This window comes from Cardiocondyla obscurior, linkage group LG14 (assembly GCF_019399895.1).
Source record: "Cardiocondyla obscurior isolate alpha-2009 linkage group LG14, Cobs3.1, whole genome shotgun sequence".
Classification (NCBI taxonomy): domain Eukaryota; kingdom Metazoa; phylum Arthropoda; class Insecta; order Hymenoptera; family Formicidae; genus Cardiocondyla; species Cardiocondyla obscurior.
The window spans coordinates 3,132,904-3,155,171 of NC_091877.1; the positions used below are offsets into that span (position 1 = coordinate 3,132,904).

Genomic DNA, 22,268 nt, shown 5'->3' on the forward strand with positions numbered 1-22,268 from the left:
GTTTGATCTAATTATAATATTTAATAAGTATGTCCAGGCAAAGACGGTAGAAAGACTTTCACTAGGTCGTCCTCGCTTTCGAAAATCGCGGAGACCGTCTTTGCCTGAACATATTAATTAAATAATACAATTAAATCGAACGTAGCTTTAAAAGTATTATTAATTAAATATGTACATTTTATTGCAGAGATTCAACAGCAGAAAGATCAATTGGAGGCTACCGTAAGCCAATGGCGCGATTATAAGGACGAATATGAGAGACTTAGCGATTGGTTGCAACAATTTGATATTCTTATCAAAGCACAAAAAAATGCTCTTTTACCGAATCTACAAGAGAAAGAAAAGCAGGTGCAAGAAGTGAAAAAATTACTTGATAACTTAATAAAAGGTCAAGAGCAGATTGATAAATTTAATAAAACGGCTGCTGGTTTGCTTTCATCTCACTTGGATACTTACGTCAACAATCAGCTGCGGCATTTAAATTCACGTTATCAGGTCCAAGTGAATCTCGCAAAAGACGTCTTAAACAAGGTCGAGACTAACTTGGCTCAGCATCAAGAATATGAAACGAATCTTAAAAAAGCTCGCGACTGGATCGAAAATGCTAAACAGATTATCCGTCAAGGAACAGAAGCTGCTTCGAGCAGCAGTCGCGAAGAACTTCAGAATAGACTGGACAAGATACAAGAGTTGTTGAGAAAACGTGAAGAAGGGCAGAATCTGATACATCTAACCGTGAATTGCGGTGAGAAAGTCATGAGAAACACACGATCGGATGGTCGTGAGGAGATCAATGCTCAATTGAAAGAAATTCAAAACGACTGGGAGCGACTGGTAAAGAAAATTTCAACCACAAAGGTGCATCTCGAAACGAGTCTGTTGCAGTGGGCGGATTACAGTTCGTCATACTCACAGCTGCAGCAGTGGATTAACGACCGTGAAGCCAAGTTGCAACAGGTGTGCGAGCAGAAAGTCTCCAAAGCTCGAAAAGGTTTAGTAGGATTGAGCTCTCTAGCGATTGGAGAAAGAAAGGCAAATTTGCGACAAACTAACAGCATCGTACAGGATATTGTGGCGTTTGAACCGATGATTCAATCAGTCACCACTAAAGCTGAAGACTTACAACAGGCGACGCCGGCAACAGAAATCTCAATTAAATACGAAACGTTGAGCAAACAAGCTCAAGAATTATATGCGAAACAGAAGGAGACTGTTGAACAACATCAGGCATTTATTGACAGCGGCAATGAATTTGTTCAATGGATACGAGCAGCTAAAGAGCGACTTGGAAAGTGTTCGGAGCCTACGGGAGATAAGGAATCTTTGGCCAGTAAAATCACGCAGCTCAAAGTTTTACAGAGCGAATTGCCGGAAGGTCAGAAGAAGCTGGAAAAAGCACTGGAGCAAGGTAATGCTGCCTGTCAAATCGCAGATGCTGAAGATAAAGAAATAATCGAGGAAGAAGTTGCATTATTGCAAGAAGAATATGATAATTATGTGTAAGTAAAATAATTAAATATAATTTTTTCAATACAGAGAAATTATAATAATAATAAATTAGATTTTTTTTACTTTTATATAAAATATTTTACATATGTTTTGTGATTTATTAACAGAGACTCGTTGAATAACACAAAGAGTTTGCTCGAAATCGGTATAGTAAAGTGGACGGAATACGAGGATCAGTTTTCCGAAGCTGCAGAATGGCTCACGCAAACAGAACAATTGGTTCAGACGTTTAATAAATTGCAAGATAGTCTAGAAGAAAAGAAAAATGTTTTAGAGCAATTTCAGATTCATTTGCAAACGTTATTTGACTGGCAAAAAGAGTTGGATCGTTTAAATATGAAAGCTCAAATGTTGCTGGAAACGTGTGCCGACACGAGAATTTCTAATGCAATAACACAACTTACCACCAAGTATAACGCATTGCTATCTCTGGCTAAAGAAATAATGCGCCGATTGGAACTACATTATCAGGTTAGATTTTTATATATTTTTAAGTTTGGTAATTACAATTTATTATCTGAATATTATACGTAAATATTTATTAATAAATATTTTCGTGTAACGTTTGAAACTTATCGATTTTTTTTTTTAATATTAGGAACATCAACAACATAATACCTTGTATCAAGAATGTCAAGATTGGATCGAACGTACGCGAGATAAATTAAGCGAGTGTAAAGACATTCCCAATACATTGACCGAAGTTAACAATAAATTACATACGTGTAAAGCTATTCGGCAAACATTGGAACAGGGTCAAAATAAGTTGCGTTACGCTTTGGAATTAAAAGAGAAAGTCATTATGAACACGGAACAAAACGGCGCGGCAAAGATTCAAGAGGATACCGAAAATCTAAAAAGCGAATTTGATAAACTGTTAATCGACGTCGAAGACGTGAGACAAAGATTGTCAGCGAGAGCAAACATGTTAGAGGAACTCAACAAAATGCACCGACTTATTTCAGATTGGTTGGAAGAAATTGAAGGCAAGGTTCAATCAGCAGACGTTTACAGAAACGATCTCAGTGAAAAGCGTGCGTTGTTAGAAAAATATAAAATTATGCAAAGAGATATCCACGGTCATGGCGAGACGGTGGACCGTTTAAAGAATCGTCTGAATGAAAATCCTAGTATATCGAAAAATCCTTATGAATTAACAATCAATAAATACGATAGTTTGAAGAAACTAACTTCCGAAAAAATTCATGTAAGTAACTCTTTTTTTTAATTGAAAATAAGTGCATATAAGATAGGTAGAATTAAGAAAAAGATTATTTTATTTTAATTTAATTTAAACCGTCAGTTTTATAACAGCATAATATAATATTTGTTTATTTTAGAATTTGGAAGATCAAGTTAAAGATCATGAAAAGTTCCAACAAGCGCTGAATGACGCAAGTGATTGGGTGCGTCGTACGAAAGTCGAGCTTCAACAATACAGTGATACTCACGGTGAAAAGGAGCGAATCGTCGAGCGAGAAAATAAAGTTAATCAAATTATTTCGTCTTTGCCGAAAGGCGATACGTTGATCTCGAAAGTAATTGAACTTAGCGACGTTGTCATTTCTAAAACGGGACCCGAGGGTCAAGACTCTATCAAACAAGACATGAAACATATACAGACTGACTGGAAATCTTTGCAAGCACAGTGTCACGATTCGCAACAAACTCTTGCCAATTGCATTTCGAGCTGGTCCCAATTCACAAATATGTTGGACGGCATGAAACGATGGATAGATCACTTTCAAAAAAAGATTACGGACGAAAGAACTAAAGACAACAAAACTCCAGAAGACTTGGAGCGTTGTAAACGTTTGGTGGAAGAGGCGGTCAAGCAGAAACCAGTTTTGGAAGAGTTAAATGACAAATGCGAGGCTTTGTTGGAAATTAGCGCCTGTAGTTGGGCGCGAGATAAAACGGTACAATTGCAATCGGCATACACGTCGCTTTTGACTGACGCGCAAGGACTTGTTTCAAGAGTTGAAAAAAGTCTAGCTGATCATACTGAATTTTTGAAAGCTAAGAAAGAAATGGAAGACTGGTTACGCACGGCTCACGGTTCAGTAGAAGACTGTATCGGCGTGGGAGATATAGCTTGGGCAAAGGATAAATTAGAAACTTTAAAGGTGAGTTTATTAAGAAGAAAAAAAAAACAAATAATTATAAAAATGTTCGCTAAAATACAGGGTAAATCATAGTGAATGAAAGCATATTGTTACCGATCGACAGCTCCGTATACATGTAGCGTTGCACAGCGTTAACTAAAATTCGGTAATACAGTAATACAGTCGGTAACTGCTTCCATTCATTACAATTCACTCTGTATACATATGTATAATCAAGATTTTAATAAACGTAGCATAAGTATTTATAATAAAATTATTTTAATTAGTTGGTGGCGACACGTATGACAGAAGGACAACATCTATTATCAACGTTGCAAAATGCCTTTGCAAAAGCAATCAATGTGGCTCTTCCAGAACAACAAGATCAGTTACGATCGGATATGGCAAATTTACGTTCTAATTGGGAACAGTTGAGCATAGATCTTAATACGGTTCAGGCTAAAGTAAAATCGGTTCTGAATCGCTGGGAGGATCACGCAGAAGCGCATAATAAATTAGCAAGGTGGTTAGGAGAGAATGAAAACGTCATTAAAAGTTCTCCAGACACGAAGGGTGAATTCGGCGAAATGAAGACGATGCTCGAACGATACAAACACATTCAAGAGGAGATTCGCGATAAAAAATCCGACTTAGATCATCTGATGACAGAAGCAACGGAATTATCGGCTTGGGCAAAAAACAACGCAACCATAAACGAAACGAAACAGCTGTTAGATCGATGGAAGTCACTGGCCGAACTTGTCAGTGAAAGGAAAAAGCTGATAGAAAACGAAATGCAGGAGTACAACGCGTATCACGCTGCTCTTCAAGAAACAGAAAAGTGGTTGCTGCAAATCTCCTTCCAACTAATGGCACACAATTCTCTGTATATTACAAACAGAGAACAAACGATCGAGCAGATTAAACAGCATGAAACATTATTAGCTGAAATTCAGAAATATCAGCAAATATTAGACGAACTAAAATCGAAGGGTCACAATCAGATAGATCGATACGTCGGTGCAAATCCTACTATTAAATCAACTATAGAAACGCAATTGCAAAATGTTCAAGACAGTTACAATTCGTTATTAAATACCGCCTTGCAAATTAAAAACAGATTAACAGAATCTCTGGCGAAATTTCAGGAATACGAGAATACGCTGGAGAGCATTATGAAGAATTTGGACATGTACGAGATCGAGATAACTCAAGGATTTGAAGCTCCGTTGGATAATTTAACTTCTGCCGAACAGAGTCTCGAGAATGCTCGTACTCTGCACAATAAGCTTCAAGCCGAAAAGGCGCGATTGGCGTTAGCAGTTGAAGCATGCGAAGCTGCAGCTGCATGTGTTTCTCGACCCGGAAGTCCTCTCGATGCTCCACCTATTCAAGTGCCAGCGAGAGAAGTCGAAGTCAGAACAAGACTCGATGATCTCATTGATCAGGTATGTAATTAATTTTACTTATTACTTAAACAATTTAACATTAGTAATTATAAATAATTATATCGATTTAATGTCATAAGATTAATTTAGATAATATGATAATATAAATATAATTTGAGAGTATTTAAATTGTATATTTTTGATGTTATTAGATGCAAACGCATTTGGCAAACGTAATGAAAACTGTAAGTGAACTCGAGGAGCAATTACAACAAAAGAATTCGCTCCGTGCTTGGATTAATCAGCAACGAGCCCTCTGCGCCGAATGGAAATCTCGGCCGGCGAAACTGCGAGCAGAAGCTGCCCAATCCGAATTGCAGGCTATGAATGAATTACTCGTCAACGTAGGTGAGCGTCGTACGCGCGCGTTGACTGAATTGTCGATTCACGAAGAAGATCACGACATTGAGGAGGGATTGAATAAATTGGAGAATGAACTGACTGATGCTATCGCCGGAAAACAGGCGGCACAGGATCTTATCCAAAAATATAGATCACACGTGCAGGATTTTCAAACGTGGTTAGATGGCTTATCGAAGAAAGTCGACATGATTGAAAAGGGTAGTGGATTGACTATCGATCAGAAAATTTCTAGCCTCAAAGATATTACGGGCGAGTTTGAATCTCAGGGAACGGAGAAATTGGCAGAGGTTAAAAAACTAGGCGATCAAGTAATGGACTCCGTTAGCAATTTAGACTCTCAACAGATCGAAGAACAAATCAAGTCGGTTGAAAGACGATACGCAGATATTAGTAAGAAGTTACAAAGAAAAGCTCAGGTCTTGGAGATGACGGCACAGGGCATTGAATCAACCAAGCGAGAGATCGAAGAAAATCGTGAGTGGATCGAGCAAAAGAAGCAACAAATAAAAATGCCTGAATTACTTGGCTTCGAAAGCAAACAGGCGGAAGAAAGACTTCTCGCTCTTAAGGTAATTCCTTATTTTATTCTCGATTTTTTTTTTAAGATTAATGTATGTACATTATTTTTTTATTATAACAATATTTTTACAGGCTATGTTGAAAGAGGCAGATGGAAAACAATTAATTATAGATACGCTAGAAAAGAGAGTCGGAAATATGCAAAATGAATTAGAAACTAGCGAACAACAACAATTAGAAACCGATACGAAATCTTTACGTGGTGAGCAAGCTGAATTGTGCACAATTTTGAGGGAAGAAATATCTGTCGCGAGTGCAGCGGCTGATGCCCGTCGTAAATTAGAAGCTGATATTGAAAAAGCACGAAATTGGATGAAGTCCAAAGGCAACGAGTTGAAGAAACTTAGCGGATATCTGCCTCTGAGAGCGTCGAAGGTTGAGCAGGATATTGCGCAACACAGCGGATTGGAAGTGGATATCGATTCCTTTAACGAAAGCAATCTTAAAGATATTCTTAAACAAGGACACAGCTTGCTGAAAGATTGTAATGCAGACAGTCGCGCCAAACTTCAAACTCTCCTAGACGATTTAAGTAAGGATTATGAGGAATTGAAAAAGGAGGCGAAAGAAAAACAGGCCTCGTTGGCCGATCTTCTTCAAGGACGCAAGGCTTTTGAAAATGAATTAGACAAGTGTCAAAGATGGATTAAAGAAGCTGAAGTGGCGACTTCTACCGAATTGCGACCTTCTACTCTTGATATTCTTCGTGAACAACTTGCTAAAGTGTGTATATAATTATTTTTTATAATTTAAAGAGTAGATATAGAGATCTAATACTGTATTGTCGCGATGATAATTTTTTCTCTCACTTGGTTCACTTTGTGCTGTGAGAATAAATAATAAAGAAATTTATAAAATAAATATATCGAACATTCACTTTAATGAATGTAACGAATACGTAACTAATTAATAAAATTTATTTCTTTTTACAGTATGATCGGCTAAAAAAAGAAGCGCAAGAATATGGCGAAGATATAGAAAAGATAAATCAACAAGGAAAATCAATTTTGCCGACTGTAAGCGATGCCGATAAACAAGAATTAAGTGAACAGTTGAAAAATATGAAGGAAGCTCACGGGCGAGTAGCCGGAGTAATAAATGAGAGAGCAAATGCGTTACAGAAAAGTATAGACGAAGCTGAAGAAGCTGCCGCACGAGTGGCAGAAGCAATTCAATTTATGACGGATATTCAAAAGGAGCTGCACGATCTAAATAAGCCGGTCGGTGCCCGCGTAGAAGATGTCGAGGGAATGTTAGCCGCTTACGAAAGAATTTTAGATGATCTCAAGGTAAATAAAGCTAAATTATCCGATCTTCAATCCGCTAACGTAGGAGATCTACATGGCGTCCTAGCTCAGCAAGACGATTTAATAAGAGCTCTCGAAGCGCAAATAGCAAAACTTCGTCAGTTGTTGTTATTACGACAACAGTTTATCGCCTTAATCGCAGAGATTACTACTTTTATTGCCAAGTATACTGAAATTGTTCGAGATGTCGAGAAGTCCGGACAAACAACGGAGGAAAAAATTAAAAGGTATATTAAATAAATTATTTACAACGTACCAATGTTATTGATACAGTTTAATAACAATAGATATTCAATTAATTTAACTTATTAATAATTTAACAGGTACGATGACGTCATATTAAAAATTCAAGAATGCGAAGCTACTCTCGCTAGTGCGACGGACAAGGGGCAGCAAATAGCGGCAGAAGGTTCGGTTGTAGACAGGAACAACGTTACGGAGCAGCTGCAATCGTTGAAGCAACAATTACAAGCTCTTCGAAGAGCAGTAGAGACGCAAAGAGAACAACATGAATTGGCGGCGGCCGAGCACAGAAGACTCGCTAACGAATTAGCAGACATTCTTGACCGACTTGAAAGCAAAGAAAAGGAAGTAAAATCTAGACCGCTATTGGAAAGGGATCCAACCAGTGTTGAAGCAGAATTAAAGAAACATCATGCCCTTTGCGCCGACGTGAACGAATATCTAGATAGAATAAAAAATCTAAAAGAGTCGCTGCGGCATGAAGAAGGAATGCCTGGATCCCTAAAGGAGATGCTAAGCGAAGCAGTTTCTTTATTGACATTTTTACCGCGAGAGATGGAAGAGCGTGGAAATTACTTCGAGAGTAACATGCAAATGAGATTGGATTACGCAGCTCTTACAGACAAGCTACACAATTGGGTTCATGAGGCCGAGATTCGACTCGAGAGTAACAAAGAGGGTCTCGACTTTGAAAATATTCTTAGCGACTTGGAGGAACATAAGGTGAGAAAAATTTATTGAATTTTGCAGATAAATAAATTAAATTTTTAACTTCTATTGTATTTTTAGATATATTTCAGCACCGAACCTTCGATACGCGAACTCGTGTCACAACAGATTCAACAAGTGGCAGATAAAATTTGGCCGTCTCTAGATAGTTATGAGCAGGAGGAATTAAGTGCCCAACAACAGCAACATACTCAGTTATTAAAGAACACTCTCAATACAGCCAAATCGCAACGTTCACGCCTGGAACAAGGTGCAGAGGTGTGGAAAGATTATACGCAGAGTTTGGAACGTGTTCGTGCCGTTATTGGTAGAACTCAATTCACGGATGAACCAGTTACTACATTAGCTGGACTGCAGTTTAATATTCAGAAAATTACGCATGCTATTAATGACATTCAGGTATATTAAAATACAATACAGATTTTCTCTTCTTTTTTTATAAATAAATTACAAGTATGTATGTGCATTATTAATTAAATGTATTATTAATTTTTTATTTAAAATGTTTATAGAATCAACAGTTTGAATTGGACCTTCTAAACGAACGTGGACGAGAGGTTCTCGAACTTGCTGACACTAATAATAAGAAAACGATAGAATCGCAGCTCTCTCTGATAAATTCGGAATGGCGTGAATTAGTTTCGGGACTCGAAGGACGTAGAAATGCCCTCGAGGCTTTATCGCGACATTGGGAAGGATTGGAAGCGCAATGGACTCTCATCGAAACGCGACTGACTGCAACCGAGGAAAAGAATAAGCTCATAGACACAGTGGTGCGATCGAAACAACATTTACACGATACCGCTAAAGCACTAGAAGTAAGTAACAATTTTTCAGATATAAATAAAATTACAATTTTTTTTATTACAAAACAGTTATCTAATCATAATCATTAATAAATATATCCAATTATTATTTCGGGATTAATATCAGAATAATTTAGCAAACATATCTCACTAACGTGAATTAATTGCATGAAAATAATTAAAATAGTTGAAAATAAGTTAAACATGTCTTACAGTTCTTAGCGTACATATATAGACATAAAACTTTGTGTCTTCTATCTAATTATTTTTACGCGTAAATTAGCTATTAATTATTGTCATTTTTCCGCGACGCTAATTAGTTCTCTCGCTTGGCTCAATTCGTACCAAAGCGCGAGTAAACGTTAGTTGTCAATGATACTGCGTGTGATTTTTTAAGAAATAAATTTTTATTACTCAAGCTTGCTGAGCGCATCATAAAAACGTAGATAGATCAGCTCTACGTTGAACTCGGAGATTTGAAAATTGCGCAAAGACAATGGTCAAATGACGATCGACCTATCGGCTGTCTCACTTTTTTCACGGTTCTCTCTTTTTCTCGAATGGTCGAAATCTCTAACGGTCACTTCAGTCTGGTCGCGGAGGTTCGGGATCACTTCAGTCTAGTCGCGGAGGTTCGGGCGCGAGGACGTGCGATAATCGCTCCGCGATTTCGCGTATTTTTGACTGCAAATAGCATAGTCTCGCATATAATCAAGTGTCGACGTCGTTAATTCGCGAACGGACAATCATATTCTGTACTCCCGTGTTATTCTATGCATTGCTCTGTGCTTCATTTTGTGTCTAAAAAATGTCTTTCGGAAAGGTTATGTCCGACATTTCCGACTCGCTTCACTCGCCACCTGCTTCAGTCGGTTCCGGCAATCGCCATTACCGGTGCGCGAGATTTCGTCAACGCCATTACGCTTTGCTCGTCTGTCGCGGCCGAGATTCTAATCCCGTTTTGTACAAGTGACTTTTGAGAAAGTTGAGGAAGATAATGTGCGCGGGGATCATTTTATCTAAATGATGTTCGACGTATCGCAGCCCGTCTTATTCGCCGCTTGGTGGAAGTTTATTCTGCCGACGAAAACTTATCGAAGGATCAAAAGAGACCTCGGTTTATTTCATAGCCTGTTTTTTGTGTCGAGATCAAGGACGAGTCGAGTGAAGACCCGGCGGAAGTAAGTAACGTTGCGAATGTCGATAGTGTAAATTTATACAACAAATCATATTTTGTCGCGTTTCTTAATTTTATTTGAACAAATCATGCCGCACGCTTCGTTATTTTTCGGAAGGTACCAATTCGTGCGCGTTATTATAATTGGGGACATTAATTAATTGTAATAATTTCTTGTCGGTTCAATTACAAAGATGCGAAAAAAAATTTTGCGACTTACCAATCTGCATGAGCGTCAGCGGAGTTGTAGAGTCCTGCCGGTGACTGAAACATAAAAAAAAATATTAATGTAGACATGCCAGTTAATAAGATTAATAAAAAAAAAGAGTAAAGGTTTTCTTTTGATAAACAATTTATTAAAAAAAATTAATGCTTACCTATAAGTTGCTCCGCCGATGCAGGATGCCTATCCGAGGCCTGCTCCTCCTCTCAGATGGGACGTGTCGAGCCATCCTTCCGCGCACAAGTCACTCGCGAGATAATCCACGACACTCCCGCCCGTTAATACCGCGATCTCGACACAAAAAACGCTACGACGTAAAGCGAGGTGCACGAGTCACCTTGACCCTTCAGTCAATTCTCGTCGGCGGAATCCGAGAACTTGCGACGAATGAGACGAGCCGCGATATAAAATGTTCCCCGCGCACTTTATCTCTTTCAAGTTTCTCAAAAGTCACTTGCACGAAACAGGTTGAGAACCTCGGCCGCGACGAAGAAGACGGGCGAGGTGTCTCCCGATCAGTGTACGCGAAACGGATAAAACGCTAGTAATAACAATCAAGTCGCGACGGTTCGCTACGCAAATTTGGTTCCACATGATTTCGGATCGCGAACGTTGCAGCTTCGACGCTCGCGTATCGTCGCCCGACCACAAGCACGACGCGGAGTTGTGGCGGAATAAAGAACGAGACGATTTATTTTTATTTCCCCGGTCGAGTTTTTGTGAATGGACCACGGCGGTGTCCTGTGCAAGACACTGCGGTTCATAGGATTTCAGAGCGAAGCGAGACATAAGGCACACGACGATAAGCCGTGAGAGAACACCCGCGGAAGCCTCGACACTTTCGTCTCGATTTCGTTGCTCTCCACGTGGCTGGCGTGTCCTTTCGTCCGCAGTAGAATAAGTCACGTAGGCCCATAGCGAGCTCGCTATCAGGCGATCCATGGAGCGCTGTGATTGGTCGGCGCGCTAGGGTCTTCTATCACCCCTTCACCTATCCCCACCCTTCGTCAAGCACCGACGACGTAGCGAACACGATCGCTGGTGGTTACAAATAGTGGTCGCAGATTTCAGACGGGCACATACGCACCCTAGACACAATGCCGTGTCCGTGTGCGCCCGCAACGCCTGCTAACGTTTCGGCTGCTGGAAGAGCGCAGACGTATATGTTTCACTCTCTCGCTCTCTAAAACTACAGCTGACCGTCAGCTGTAGTTTTAGAGAACGAGAGAGTGAAACATATAACGTCTGCGCTTTTCCAGCAGCCGAGGCGTTAGCAAACGCTGCGGGCGCACACGGCATTGTGCCTAGTGTGCGTATGTTGCCCGTCTGAAATCTGCGACCACTGGTTGCGGGTGAGGTGCGGGAAAATTGTCTTTGCCTGAACATATTAATCAAATATAAAAATTAAATTGAATCTCAAGTTAAATAGTAATCGTAAAAAATCGCCGCGATGATCCATCGTAATTTTTTCGGTCGTTGTCGCAGCAAACGCCGTATCTGCTCAATGTATATAGTTTTGTTTTGTTTTGTTTTGTTTTGGTTCTTTAAATGGCTATGTAAATTGCATTTTATATAGATACACATTCTTATTGATTTACCAACGATATAGATATAGAATTAGTTTTCAGTCTTTCTCTCTTCCTGGTGTACCCTCTTTATAAATGCCGAACGTGTCAGACTTGCACGGCCAGGCACCACAGGTGCCTGCTCGACCCTCCAAAGTTAACTACCCTAGTCGTTCGTGAATAATCAAGTCGCGATGAACGCTCACCGAGAACGCCCGTATCAAAGACTTTTTCACTTTTATAAAATACACTGTGGCATTTCCACAAGTTGATGTTTCAACTTAAACTTTTATGTGTTAACAAATTAAAAATTCTTTGTGCGATTTGACATTGCTGATAGTGTTTCTGATCTTGTTGCGGTGTAGGAACTCGTAGCAGAGGCTGAAAAACTTAAACCTGCCACGGATGAAGTGAAAAGCTCAGCAGGACCTGTGCTGGCCTATCTCGCAGCGTTTACGGAAGCACCGGCACGAAGTCTGGAAGAACGTCTCGAGAAGTTACAAAAGCTCGTCGAAACGTGAGTCACAATGCATCATTTGTTTTTATATCTGCTCAGACCTATGGACCAGCACCGTCCCCGTAATTCAGCTGTTTAGACTTCACGTAATTTAGCCAAACAAATTCAATTTAATTATCTCGTTTTCGTAATTAAATGACGAGTGTTAAAAAAACATTTTTTTAATATTCCTAATAGTTTAACGATTTAAAAATATATGAATTAAATAATTTATATTTATTTCTACGTACTCTAGCAAAAGTATTACTTTTTTAATTATTTTTTTATTATTTACTAGATTTTATATTTTATATTTTAAATGGAATAAAATGTTAGATGCTTTTTTACAGTTATTTAATATTTAAATAAAATCTGATAGGACGCGTAAATTATAAAAAAAATATTTTAGCCTAACAAATTATTCGTCTGACTTAATTAAAACATGTTATTTTTCGGGTTGGCGACAAAGGTGTTGTTAAGGTCCCTCAACGAGCAGATTTGCATGTGCATGTATAAATGTACATTTGACGCTTTTGCTTATATATTCCCTTTTTATCTACGATATATACATTGTTTATTTCAGCAGTTTTACTTTTAAATTTATGTTGATAATTAGTGTATCTGTATTATTTCTTTCAGATAATTGTACTGTTTTAATTTCACATTAATGTGTCAGTTAAAAATAATATGAGTAACGCAAGAATATATTTCTATTTTTTTTTTATTTTTACGTTGTTCATTTAAGGGAAAATTGGAAAGTTTAGAAAGAGAAGAGAAATTATATTTCTCAATAAGTAGAAGATCAGTTTATATATTAACGTATTACAATTCTGACAAAGGTTTTCATAAATATTAGCTTATAACGTTGCCTCATTATTGAAATCATTGCCAAAATTGCCAAACGAGCAATCGACCTTTCAATTGCTAAGTCAGCAGCAAAATAGTTCGCCAATGAGACAGGAAACTGAAGTTACTAACTAAAACGATAGTGCAATTATTTCAAAGAGAAGACTAAGAGCATATTATTAACTAATAACAAAGGTTATTTTAACAAGACATATTAAAGTGTAAAGAAATAACAGTGACGAACAATTTTGCGAAAGTTGTTAACGTTGAAAAAAAATTCTCTAATTCTATCAATTATTATATATTCATTACGTTTTCGTTATTTTAATTTGCACTTAGATAACATTGCATAATAATTGCAAATTGAACACATAATTTTATACAATGCAATGCGATTGCCGATCAAAATTCAACGTAATGTGGCGTAGCGTCGTAAAACGGAGTATAAATAAATTGCAAAAATATATATATTTAAAGATTACACACAAACTTTTATTAATTACCGATGTTCATCGATTCTTCGTCGCTTCGTTGCGCGCCGCGCTACGTCATCGTCAAATCTGTCATATGATGTAACGCGATCTATGCAACACCCGTAAAAATATTCGATGTAAGACGGCTTGAGGAAGGTCGATATGCGTTCGCAAGGGGAAAATGTATTCGTGGCCCCTACCATTACTTTTTTCTGGTCTGAGTATCATCGCGCGCCAGTTTATCCAGTCATCATCGCAGTGGCATTGACGGCGCGTCATGAGTGATGCTAAAATCGCGCTTCGCGTTGTAATCTCTGTCTCAGCGGTGCAACGTTGATTGTCGATTACGCGTTCAAGTGCTCGCATTTTCTTTTTCGAACGTTCACCGATAACGCCGGCGTTCGGCGACGTTTTGACGTTTCGCCAGGTGGCAAATTTTCATCGAGTATGACGCCTCGCCTCGGCGTATTTACATCCGATTCCGCGTGCACCGTGCTGTCAATGCGGGAGTGGCGTTATTGTCATTTGCACACGAAACGCAACACGTGATAATGCGAAAACGTGAATTATACTGACACTTTAATAGACATGAGTTTACATTTTAGGAGATACGCTCGTTCGAGGTACACATTAAATTCTATTTTCTTCGGTTCATTTAGTATCAGCGAAAAAAAATGTTGGTTAATTAAACATCTGTTAGGTTGATTAGAAAAATATCTGGATTATTGAACTTCGCAAAATCTTTCTTGCATATGCGTACGTCGTCGTTTCGCATACGTTTAAAGCAGAACGAACTATATTAGCGATATCAATGCAATATATCTTGTGCGAAATCAGAGATAAGTTTTAATTGAGAATTAAAATTACAAATGAGAATGTTTGCGTTATAAGTATATTGAGGAATGAGTAATTTTATTTTGCAAAATTTAATTTTGTAATTGTTATGTAACTATTGTTTTAGAGTTGGCAATCTTTAATTGATGTTTAAAAGTGATGTTCTTCCATGAATTAGTTAACGACATACGGGATATAAAAATATTACGTGTATAAAGATTTATTTAAAAATTACGATCCACAGCTACGTATAGTACTTTAATCTTATTAGCGTCACTGAGTAGTTCGCTGGCCGGTCGTGAGATGCGTTTGGTTAAATTCTCGTTAATTATAGATTTGATGTCTAAAAAAGCTCGTACGTCGCTTTTGAATCTTACATATACATTATGACATACCATGATGCAATGTGACATCATATGCTGTAATAGGATGCGCTATAATAGTCGGCACGCGGCTGTGGCAATTTTCGCGTGTAAGTTGGATCAAAATTTTAATAACCTTTTATTTGTATTAATTATTTAAAATACTAATATTTTTGATAAAATTACATTATCAAATACAAATACATTTTCAATTTTTTTATCATATATAAATATAGAAAATCTCTTTTGACAATCAATAAATATATTAATAAATAAAATAACGAGACACTTTGCCGTATTTTTACTTTGTATTTATTTATTTTTTTTTTATTTAGTTCGTGTTGGTCAACGTCATATTTATCTCAACACTTTTAAAGTACACGTGCACGTAATCTCAGTCGAAATGTTTATTGCAATTTTACGATTGTCGTTACGACGTTGTGTTATTTCATTGTGATAGTCACGGTGCCGATTAAGGCGTATCATATTAATATGAATGAACGTGTAGAAACTTTATCGACTCAATCTGACCAAGATTGTATTTCCGAAGATGTTGATATTTTTGAGAAAAATGATTGTAATATTTCTGAAGATGCAATTTTGCGTTCTGTTACACGCATCGTACATTCGTCACAGCATTGTTTGAAGTCACTCGGTACAGTCTTCTAATTCTCCGCAACCCATCGGCCTTACGTTTTCACCGGCCGATTATTCTTAGGACGTTCTTGGCTAGCCGAATGATTCTATGACTAGGCCGCATGCGTCGCGGCGCTTCGCCAATGCGTCTCGACTGGCGTTTAACGCTAGCTTAGGTGATTATATCCTTTCAATAACGTTTCGAACCGCGAACGCTGCTGCTTGGCTTGATAGTGCCGCGCCATACTGTTGTCCGGATAAACGCAATCACGAGGATTAAAGAAAGCACGAGAAGGGAAAGAGTAAAGAAAGTGAAAAGTTCGCGCTCGGTTTTGCCGTCGACTGGTTTACGAAAACGCGAACATCGCGCGCGATTACTGCGCCCGGATACATAGGTACATTTATCGCTCGATTACAATATTTGTATAGAAAGATTCAGAGTAATTTCTTCGATAACGAGACGTTTTTGTGATATTCCTTAGTTTAGGCATCGCACCAATTAACAAAATAGAATCACGTGCAGCGCACAATCGCAACCAGCGCGAGCTGCGATCGATGAAGCTATCGCGAGATATACGAAATCGCGTGAGAGCGAATAATGGTTTCGCACCCAAGCTCAAAGCGCTGGAAATAGATCACTGCGTGCAAATGTTAATAGTTCCTAGAAGGAAATTTATTTCGGCGATGAATTTTATCCGGGGCTGTTGCACGCAAGTTCATCGCTTTAATTTCTGTTAGTGATCAGATGCGCGATCTTTATTACTTGTAATTTATATGCAATTAATAAGTTTCGTCGTAAATATTCTTTTTTTTTTTTTTTTAATTTTTTTCCGCGTTGAATATGCCGGCCGGCGGCTGTATCCAACCGGTGCGATGATGTCACCGTAAGAAAAGAATCGTATACAGAAGACAACGTTGACGTCGAGAACTCTCAGTCATGTGTCCCAAGAGCGATGTGATTAAGTCGATAAATTTAATTATCAATATTTTTGTTAATATTATATTACAAACATACCGCATCGTAACAAAGCAAGTCGTAGATAAATATAATTTCGATCTCTTGCAAGTAGGGCGCGATAAGAAATAAGATTAGAATAAAACTTTTAACTCTCTGTTCAAGAAATGAAAGCATGTCATCGTTGAAAAAATAGCTCGCGCTGACGAATCGAAAATATAAGCTTTCCTTTCGAAAGGACGATGACAGCATGTGTGTTTTTGGCAGATGACATCAACGTTTAAATTATTATTTATGTTAGGTTGTGCAATAAGTAGTAAAAAAAAAGTTGTGCGTGATTGCGCTGTTTCTATTTAAACAGAAAACTTCTTTGATTTTGCTGAAGAGAACATTTTTTTACTAGGCACAAAGTAAAACTTTATATTACTGTTTTATTATAAAGTTCAATAATTTATTATTCAATTTCTCTGGGTTTAATGAAAATTAGCAGTTGACGATAATAATGTTTGCTTTTAGGATTTGTAGGTCGATTACATTTCGGGTAAATGAAATAATCGTTGCGTAAAATCATGTAGCATCTTCTCTAAACAGTATCTTTCTTGTGGTGTACCGCGAGTGTGAACAGTCAGCCAAACTTTCGTCGGTACACATACTTCCTTCGTCTACTTTTAGCCAAGGCTGCCCTGACTGTGCGACTTCGCCTGGGATCGGGCCAGCCGAAGCACAGCGACACGCATTTCCGATTCTAAATTCGTCTCACCTCACTACGATTGCTTAAGGCCACTATCGTTTCATAAATTGTTTTTTTTTTTTTTCACATAGAGTTTAAATACGTTACACGTTGTATTTATCTTGAAGATATGAAATATTTTAAGGAGCGATATTTTAAGAAGTCTTAACAAGCATACATATGTATATAATATAAGACGTTATTTAACTTTTTAGAAGAATATAATAATAGAGAGGCATACGTTTTGGTTTTAAATATTAAACGATCAAGAAAATGTTTATCTCCAATCGCCAATTTTTCCTTAAATGTTTCAATATATTTGTATACAAATTTAATGCGTTTGTATGATAAAAGTACATTTGTAAGAGCCGCTCTCTCTCTCTGTCTGCTGCGAAAAGCTTTTTCGTCACCGTTCGAATCGTCCTTTTAGACTCGTTGGTTCGCTTCGTGGGAAGTCCGAGAAGGCGAGCGAGGATCTGGAGGCGCTCGAAAACGTTGAACGTGAAATCGAACGCCTGCGAAAAAGACTGAACGAGGCGCGCGAAAGTGCGTCGAACCTGTACATTTACGGGGTAGATCAAGACGCGATCGAAGTTGAACTGAACGAGCTACGGTCACAGGTTGAGGATCTCGTCGGCACCGCCAAAAAATTCTCAGGAAACGTTAAGGCGCGGTATCAAGCTAGCCAGCAGTTAGTACCGAGTGATATCAGCCAGCACCTGACCGCACTCGAGCTTTGTGCCGAGGCGACGGCACAAACGATGGAGGAGAAGCAGAGAGAGCAGAAACGCGCTAGAACTGTCAGGTCGGATTATTTGGCCGACGTGGACGAGGTGCAAGCATGGATCCGCCAAGCCGAGCTGAAAGTACAGGACAGATCGGTCGAGCCGGCCATTCTCAGGGAAAACCTCAGACAAATACAGAACGAATTGGGTGCGATTAACGATAAGCTCGAACGATTGACGAGAAATGGACAAACCATCGTCAAGAACACGAAAGACGACGCCGAGAAGGAGCTGATTAATAACACGATTGCAAATCTCACTGAGCAACTGGCGCAGGTCAGGAGCTGGCTGGAAGAGAAGAAACAAGTCGTCGGCGACACCTTAGATGCCTGGCAGAGGTTCCTCACGCTTTACGATGCCGTCAAGGCATGGACGGAGGAAAAAAGACAATTTCTAGTGGAGCCACTAAAGCTTAGTACCCTCGCGCAAGCTAGACAAAGACTGCACGAATATTCGGTATGTGAGAAACGACGTCGCTCTTCGCGTTTTAGGTCCGGTTTAGGCGACAAAGTCCGGTTGAAATTTCCTTCATTTTATAGACGGCAGTCAAAAGCTGCAAGCAGGTGAACAAGAATCTCAGTGATATGGGCAGAGAATTGGAGAATATCGGTCAGGTAACAACCGTAGGAGATTTACCGGAGAAGCTGGCAGAAGCGGAGGAAGGCAAGGTTCAGGTCGAAGGCCAGCTGTTGGAAAGGGTTAGTAAATTTCCTTCGAAATTTAATTTGTTGTCAAGCGATTATCACAAATATCATTATGCAGAACGCATTGCTGCAAGAGGCTAGCGAAGAATGGGAGCAATGCGAAAGGAAAATGAAAGACGTACGGAGCTGGATGGAGAAAGCCAGGCAGACCCTGGAATTGCCGCAAAATAAGAAGAAGCCGCTGCGCGATCAGCATGCTATTCGCGAAAAAATGCTCAGCGATATCGCGATTCAAAAAACAAAGATTACGATTTCGGTTGAGAAGCTCGAGGTGCACTTTAGATCCGGTATCGTTGGCGACAATCGGGTGAAAGACACCGCCAACGATCTGATCGCTGAGCTCAACTCTCTTTACAACACCGTTAAAGAACAAACAACTTCTCTGGAAGCTTGCTTAGCGCAAATAGATCAGTATCAACAGGTTAGCGGAATGGGATAAATGATATTTTACAAACTATGTCTACAAATTATAACAGTACAATTTTTTTTTTTCTTCGTATCGAATTGTCTTGTTTCGATTTTAGGAAATTCAACAGTTGAGACAACACATTGTGCAGGTAGAACAACAGCTGAGGGCAGTGCTCAGCCCGACGTACATGCCGAATGATCGAGAGAAAGCTCTTCAAGAACAACAGGTAGGCACCGCCCTTCTTTTCCTAATTTTTTAATTACCTGCACAAACGCGCTGAAGCAACGATTGATTTTGCATTTGCTCGATACCAACTCAAAACCACCACCAAGAGAACGCGTCTGTTATTCTTTCAATTGTCATACTGCGCGCGCGATTGTCGGGGGTAGTTTTCTGATTTTTTTTTTTTTTAGGCGTGACTAAACGAATATCTGTTCTGAATTGGAAAGAATACCACCACCGTGATTAGAACGCATGTGACTTATTAACCGTCGATCGAGCCACTATTAATCATATATAACTGTAATTAACATTTATACATCCATCTTTTATCCCGAATCCTATCTATCTTTTACATGCGTTTTACTTTATTATTTTATTTTTACGCGTCGAAGCTTGAATAAGTATACGAATATTACTTCACGCTGAAAACTTAATTAATCTTGATTAAGAAGTCTTGATTAAGAAGAATTTATTTTTCAATGAAAATTAAATTTTTGATTCAAGGGATAATTATAAGCTTTGCGCAAAATTTTTCTAACACTTTAATAAATTTTTTTTCCAATTAAAAAATATTTTATTAATTAAATTAATTAAAAAAAAAATTTATTAATTAATTTAATTAATTAAATATTTTTTAATTAATAAAAGGAAATTATATCTGGCAATATTTATTAGAATTGCATATCTCGTCACTAAATTTTGTAATAGGCACAATAATGCAAATTAATGTAAAATATATGTTTATCTATATTGATTTTCTGTCGTTTGGGTGGTAATTAACGACATTCGCGAGTTTGGAAATCGAATCACGAAAGTTTTCGGCTTCGTGTTCATCGTGGTGGTACATTAGCTTACGGGGTGCTGGTTGGTATCATGTTCTAACTACGTTTCGTTTTTTCTTCTCATATTTGACCAACACACGTATAATCTACTCCTCGTGCGAGTCCTAGGTCTTAAGGTCACTTAACTTTGCAAAACTTTGTATTACTGTTTTGAAAGGGGATTAGTTGATTTTGCTTGGTTTCTGTGTTTCTTTTTTTTTCTGGATTTTCACTGTATCGTTTTAATATCTCACTTATCACCGCGTATACATTTTGTATAGTACATACGCTCACACGTAAATTTACACGCATATGAATATTTCTCTTATACATACACCGTTTTTCTATTCTTTTGGCGCGCGTGTATATTACGTAATGAGCAATCATGCACATACGCCACTTATGTTTTAGCATAGACCACGTAGCAAAACGCGAAGTACTGTCGCACATTCACGTAAAGCGTGTCATGCACCGTTTACACGTACGCATCTCTTACGTGATCTTTGGATCTTTAGACTTTTGCGATTCAGAAAAAATTGAAAAAAAAAAATATATATAAGCGATAAGAAAATTAAGTGACCTCCGACGTGTCAAGACGGCGTGCCGAGATCATGCGAGACACGCAGATAGAATGCAGACAAAATTCTTTTCTATTACAATTTGTTCGCATTAGTTTCTGTTTCATTATTATTCTTTCATTGCATTTCATTTTTTTACCAGTTGTTTCATTTATGAATTTTTCTTTGCTATGTTCCTCACTCCTTCACGCCCTCGTCATTTCCAACGATCGCCTGTGCTACTTTATATCTACCACTATCACATTCTCCCGTCGCTATCTGTATCGTTATCGTATTTCGATCCTCTTACAATCTCATCGTTATTTACGTTGCTTACATTGTCACCGGATCGTCACCGTTTGCTCGTTATTCATCGTCTCTTGGTCGTGACTTTTTCGTGCTCTGCGCTCCTTTCATCGTTCCCAATCATTCGAAATCATAATGATTCTTATTCCGTCTCTCTCGCTCGTTCGACGTGTTAACGCTCTTGCATTCGCGGCCAGACCTACCGCGAGAAGATCAAATCTTTGCAAAGTAAAATCCAAGCGCGCTCCGAGAGATCTAAGTTACTTGTGCAGCGAGGCACTCCAGATTTGGAATCGTTGGATCCATGACAATAGATTTCTACCCCCGTTAAACGAGTCCGGCTTTCGTTATCGTTATATATTTGCTTATTAGCCGCATAAACTTTTATTTATCAACCTTTAATTTTGTAATCTTTGCCTGCTGTTATTGATGAAGATAACGACAATGACAGTTACCGCGTGTCAAATTATACACATGCTAAAATTTATCGAAGACAACGTTAATGGTAAAAGCAAAATTTGAAAAAAAAAAAAATTATTATATTATATATATATATATATATATATATATATATATATATATATATATATATATATATATATATGTATATATATATAATAAAAACAGTTCTTGTTTTCCCTGTCGACGTACCTTGACAAAATCGATAAAACGACTTTGTTTTTAGTACTATGTAACTTTTTTTAAGTAAGTTTTTTTTCAAGTACTGATTTTCTAATAGATATCACTTTATAATATTGATTGGACGCGATTACGTTACGTGTATGGACGTGCGTCTTCTGTCCGAAACATCAATGGTTGAATAGTCGAACAACATGACTGAGTAAAGAAAATAAAAGGCCTATTTACTGTCAATAGGTGTTTCAAGTGCATTAATTCATGAAACCTACTCATTTTATTTGCATAAAAAAAAAAAAAGTTGTTCAACATCTTTTAATGCGATCAGCTTGAACCTTGGCTTTAAAAGCGTTATCACCCTCTCCTAATCCTACGATGAATGTAAAGAGACTCTTCGAAATTGACATTAGTATATGTATTCTATTGCTGTGCCTTGGCTGAC

At 38.2% G+C, this 22,268-nt stretch overlaps 1 protein-coding gene across 11 annotated transcripts in view; it reads left to right on the forward strand.

Moving 5' to 3' along the window:
- Positions 1–22,268, forward strand: part of Msp300 (Muscle-specific protein 300 kDa) — an 85,149-nt gene that overhangs the window by 31,795 nt on the left and 31,086 nt on the right. For 9 of the 11 annotated variants that reach the window (XM_070665795.1, XM_070665797.1, XM_070665790.1 and 6 more), the window contains 16 exons: positions 188–1,499; positions 1,617–1,980; positions 2,108–2,716; positions 2,850–3,635; positions 3,902–5,062; positions 5,215–5,994; positions 6,077–6,727; positions 6,937–7,538; positions 7,635–8,277; positions 8,344–8,682; positions 8,796–9,101; positions 12,420–12,571; positions 17,817–18,627; positions 18,711–18,869; positions 18,934–19,296; positions 19,400–19,510. In XM_070665795.1, coding sequence (XP_070521896.1) covers positions 188–1,499; positions 1,617–1,980; positions 2,108–2,716; positions 2,850–3,635; positions 3,902–5,062; positions 5,215–5,994; positions 6,077–6,727; positions 6,937–7,538; positions 7,635–8,277; positions 8,344–8,682; positions 8,796–9,101; positions 12,420–12,571; positions 17,817–18,627; positions 18,711–18,869; positions 18,934–19,296; positions 19,400–19,510 — 9,149 coding nt within the window. Of the gene's footprint in view, positions 1–187; positions 1,500–1,616; positions 1,981–2,107; positions 2,717–2,849; positions 3,636–3,901; positions 5,063–5,214; positions 5,995–6,076; positions 6,728–6,936; positions 7,539–7,634; positions 8,278–8,343; positions 8,683–8,795; positions 9,102–12,419; positions 12,572–17,816; positions 18,628–18,710; positions 18,870–18,933; positions 19,297–19,399; positions 19,511–21,387; positions 22,064–22,268 lie in introns of those variants that run through there. The other 2 variants (XM_070665799.1, XM_070665800.1) reach the window with 1 other exon arrangement.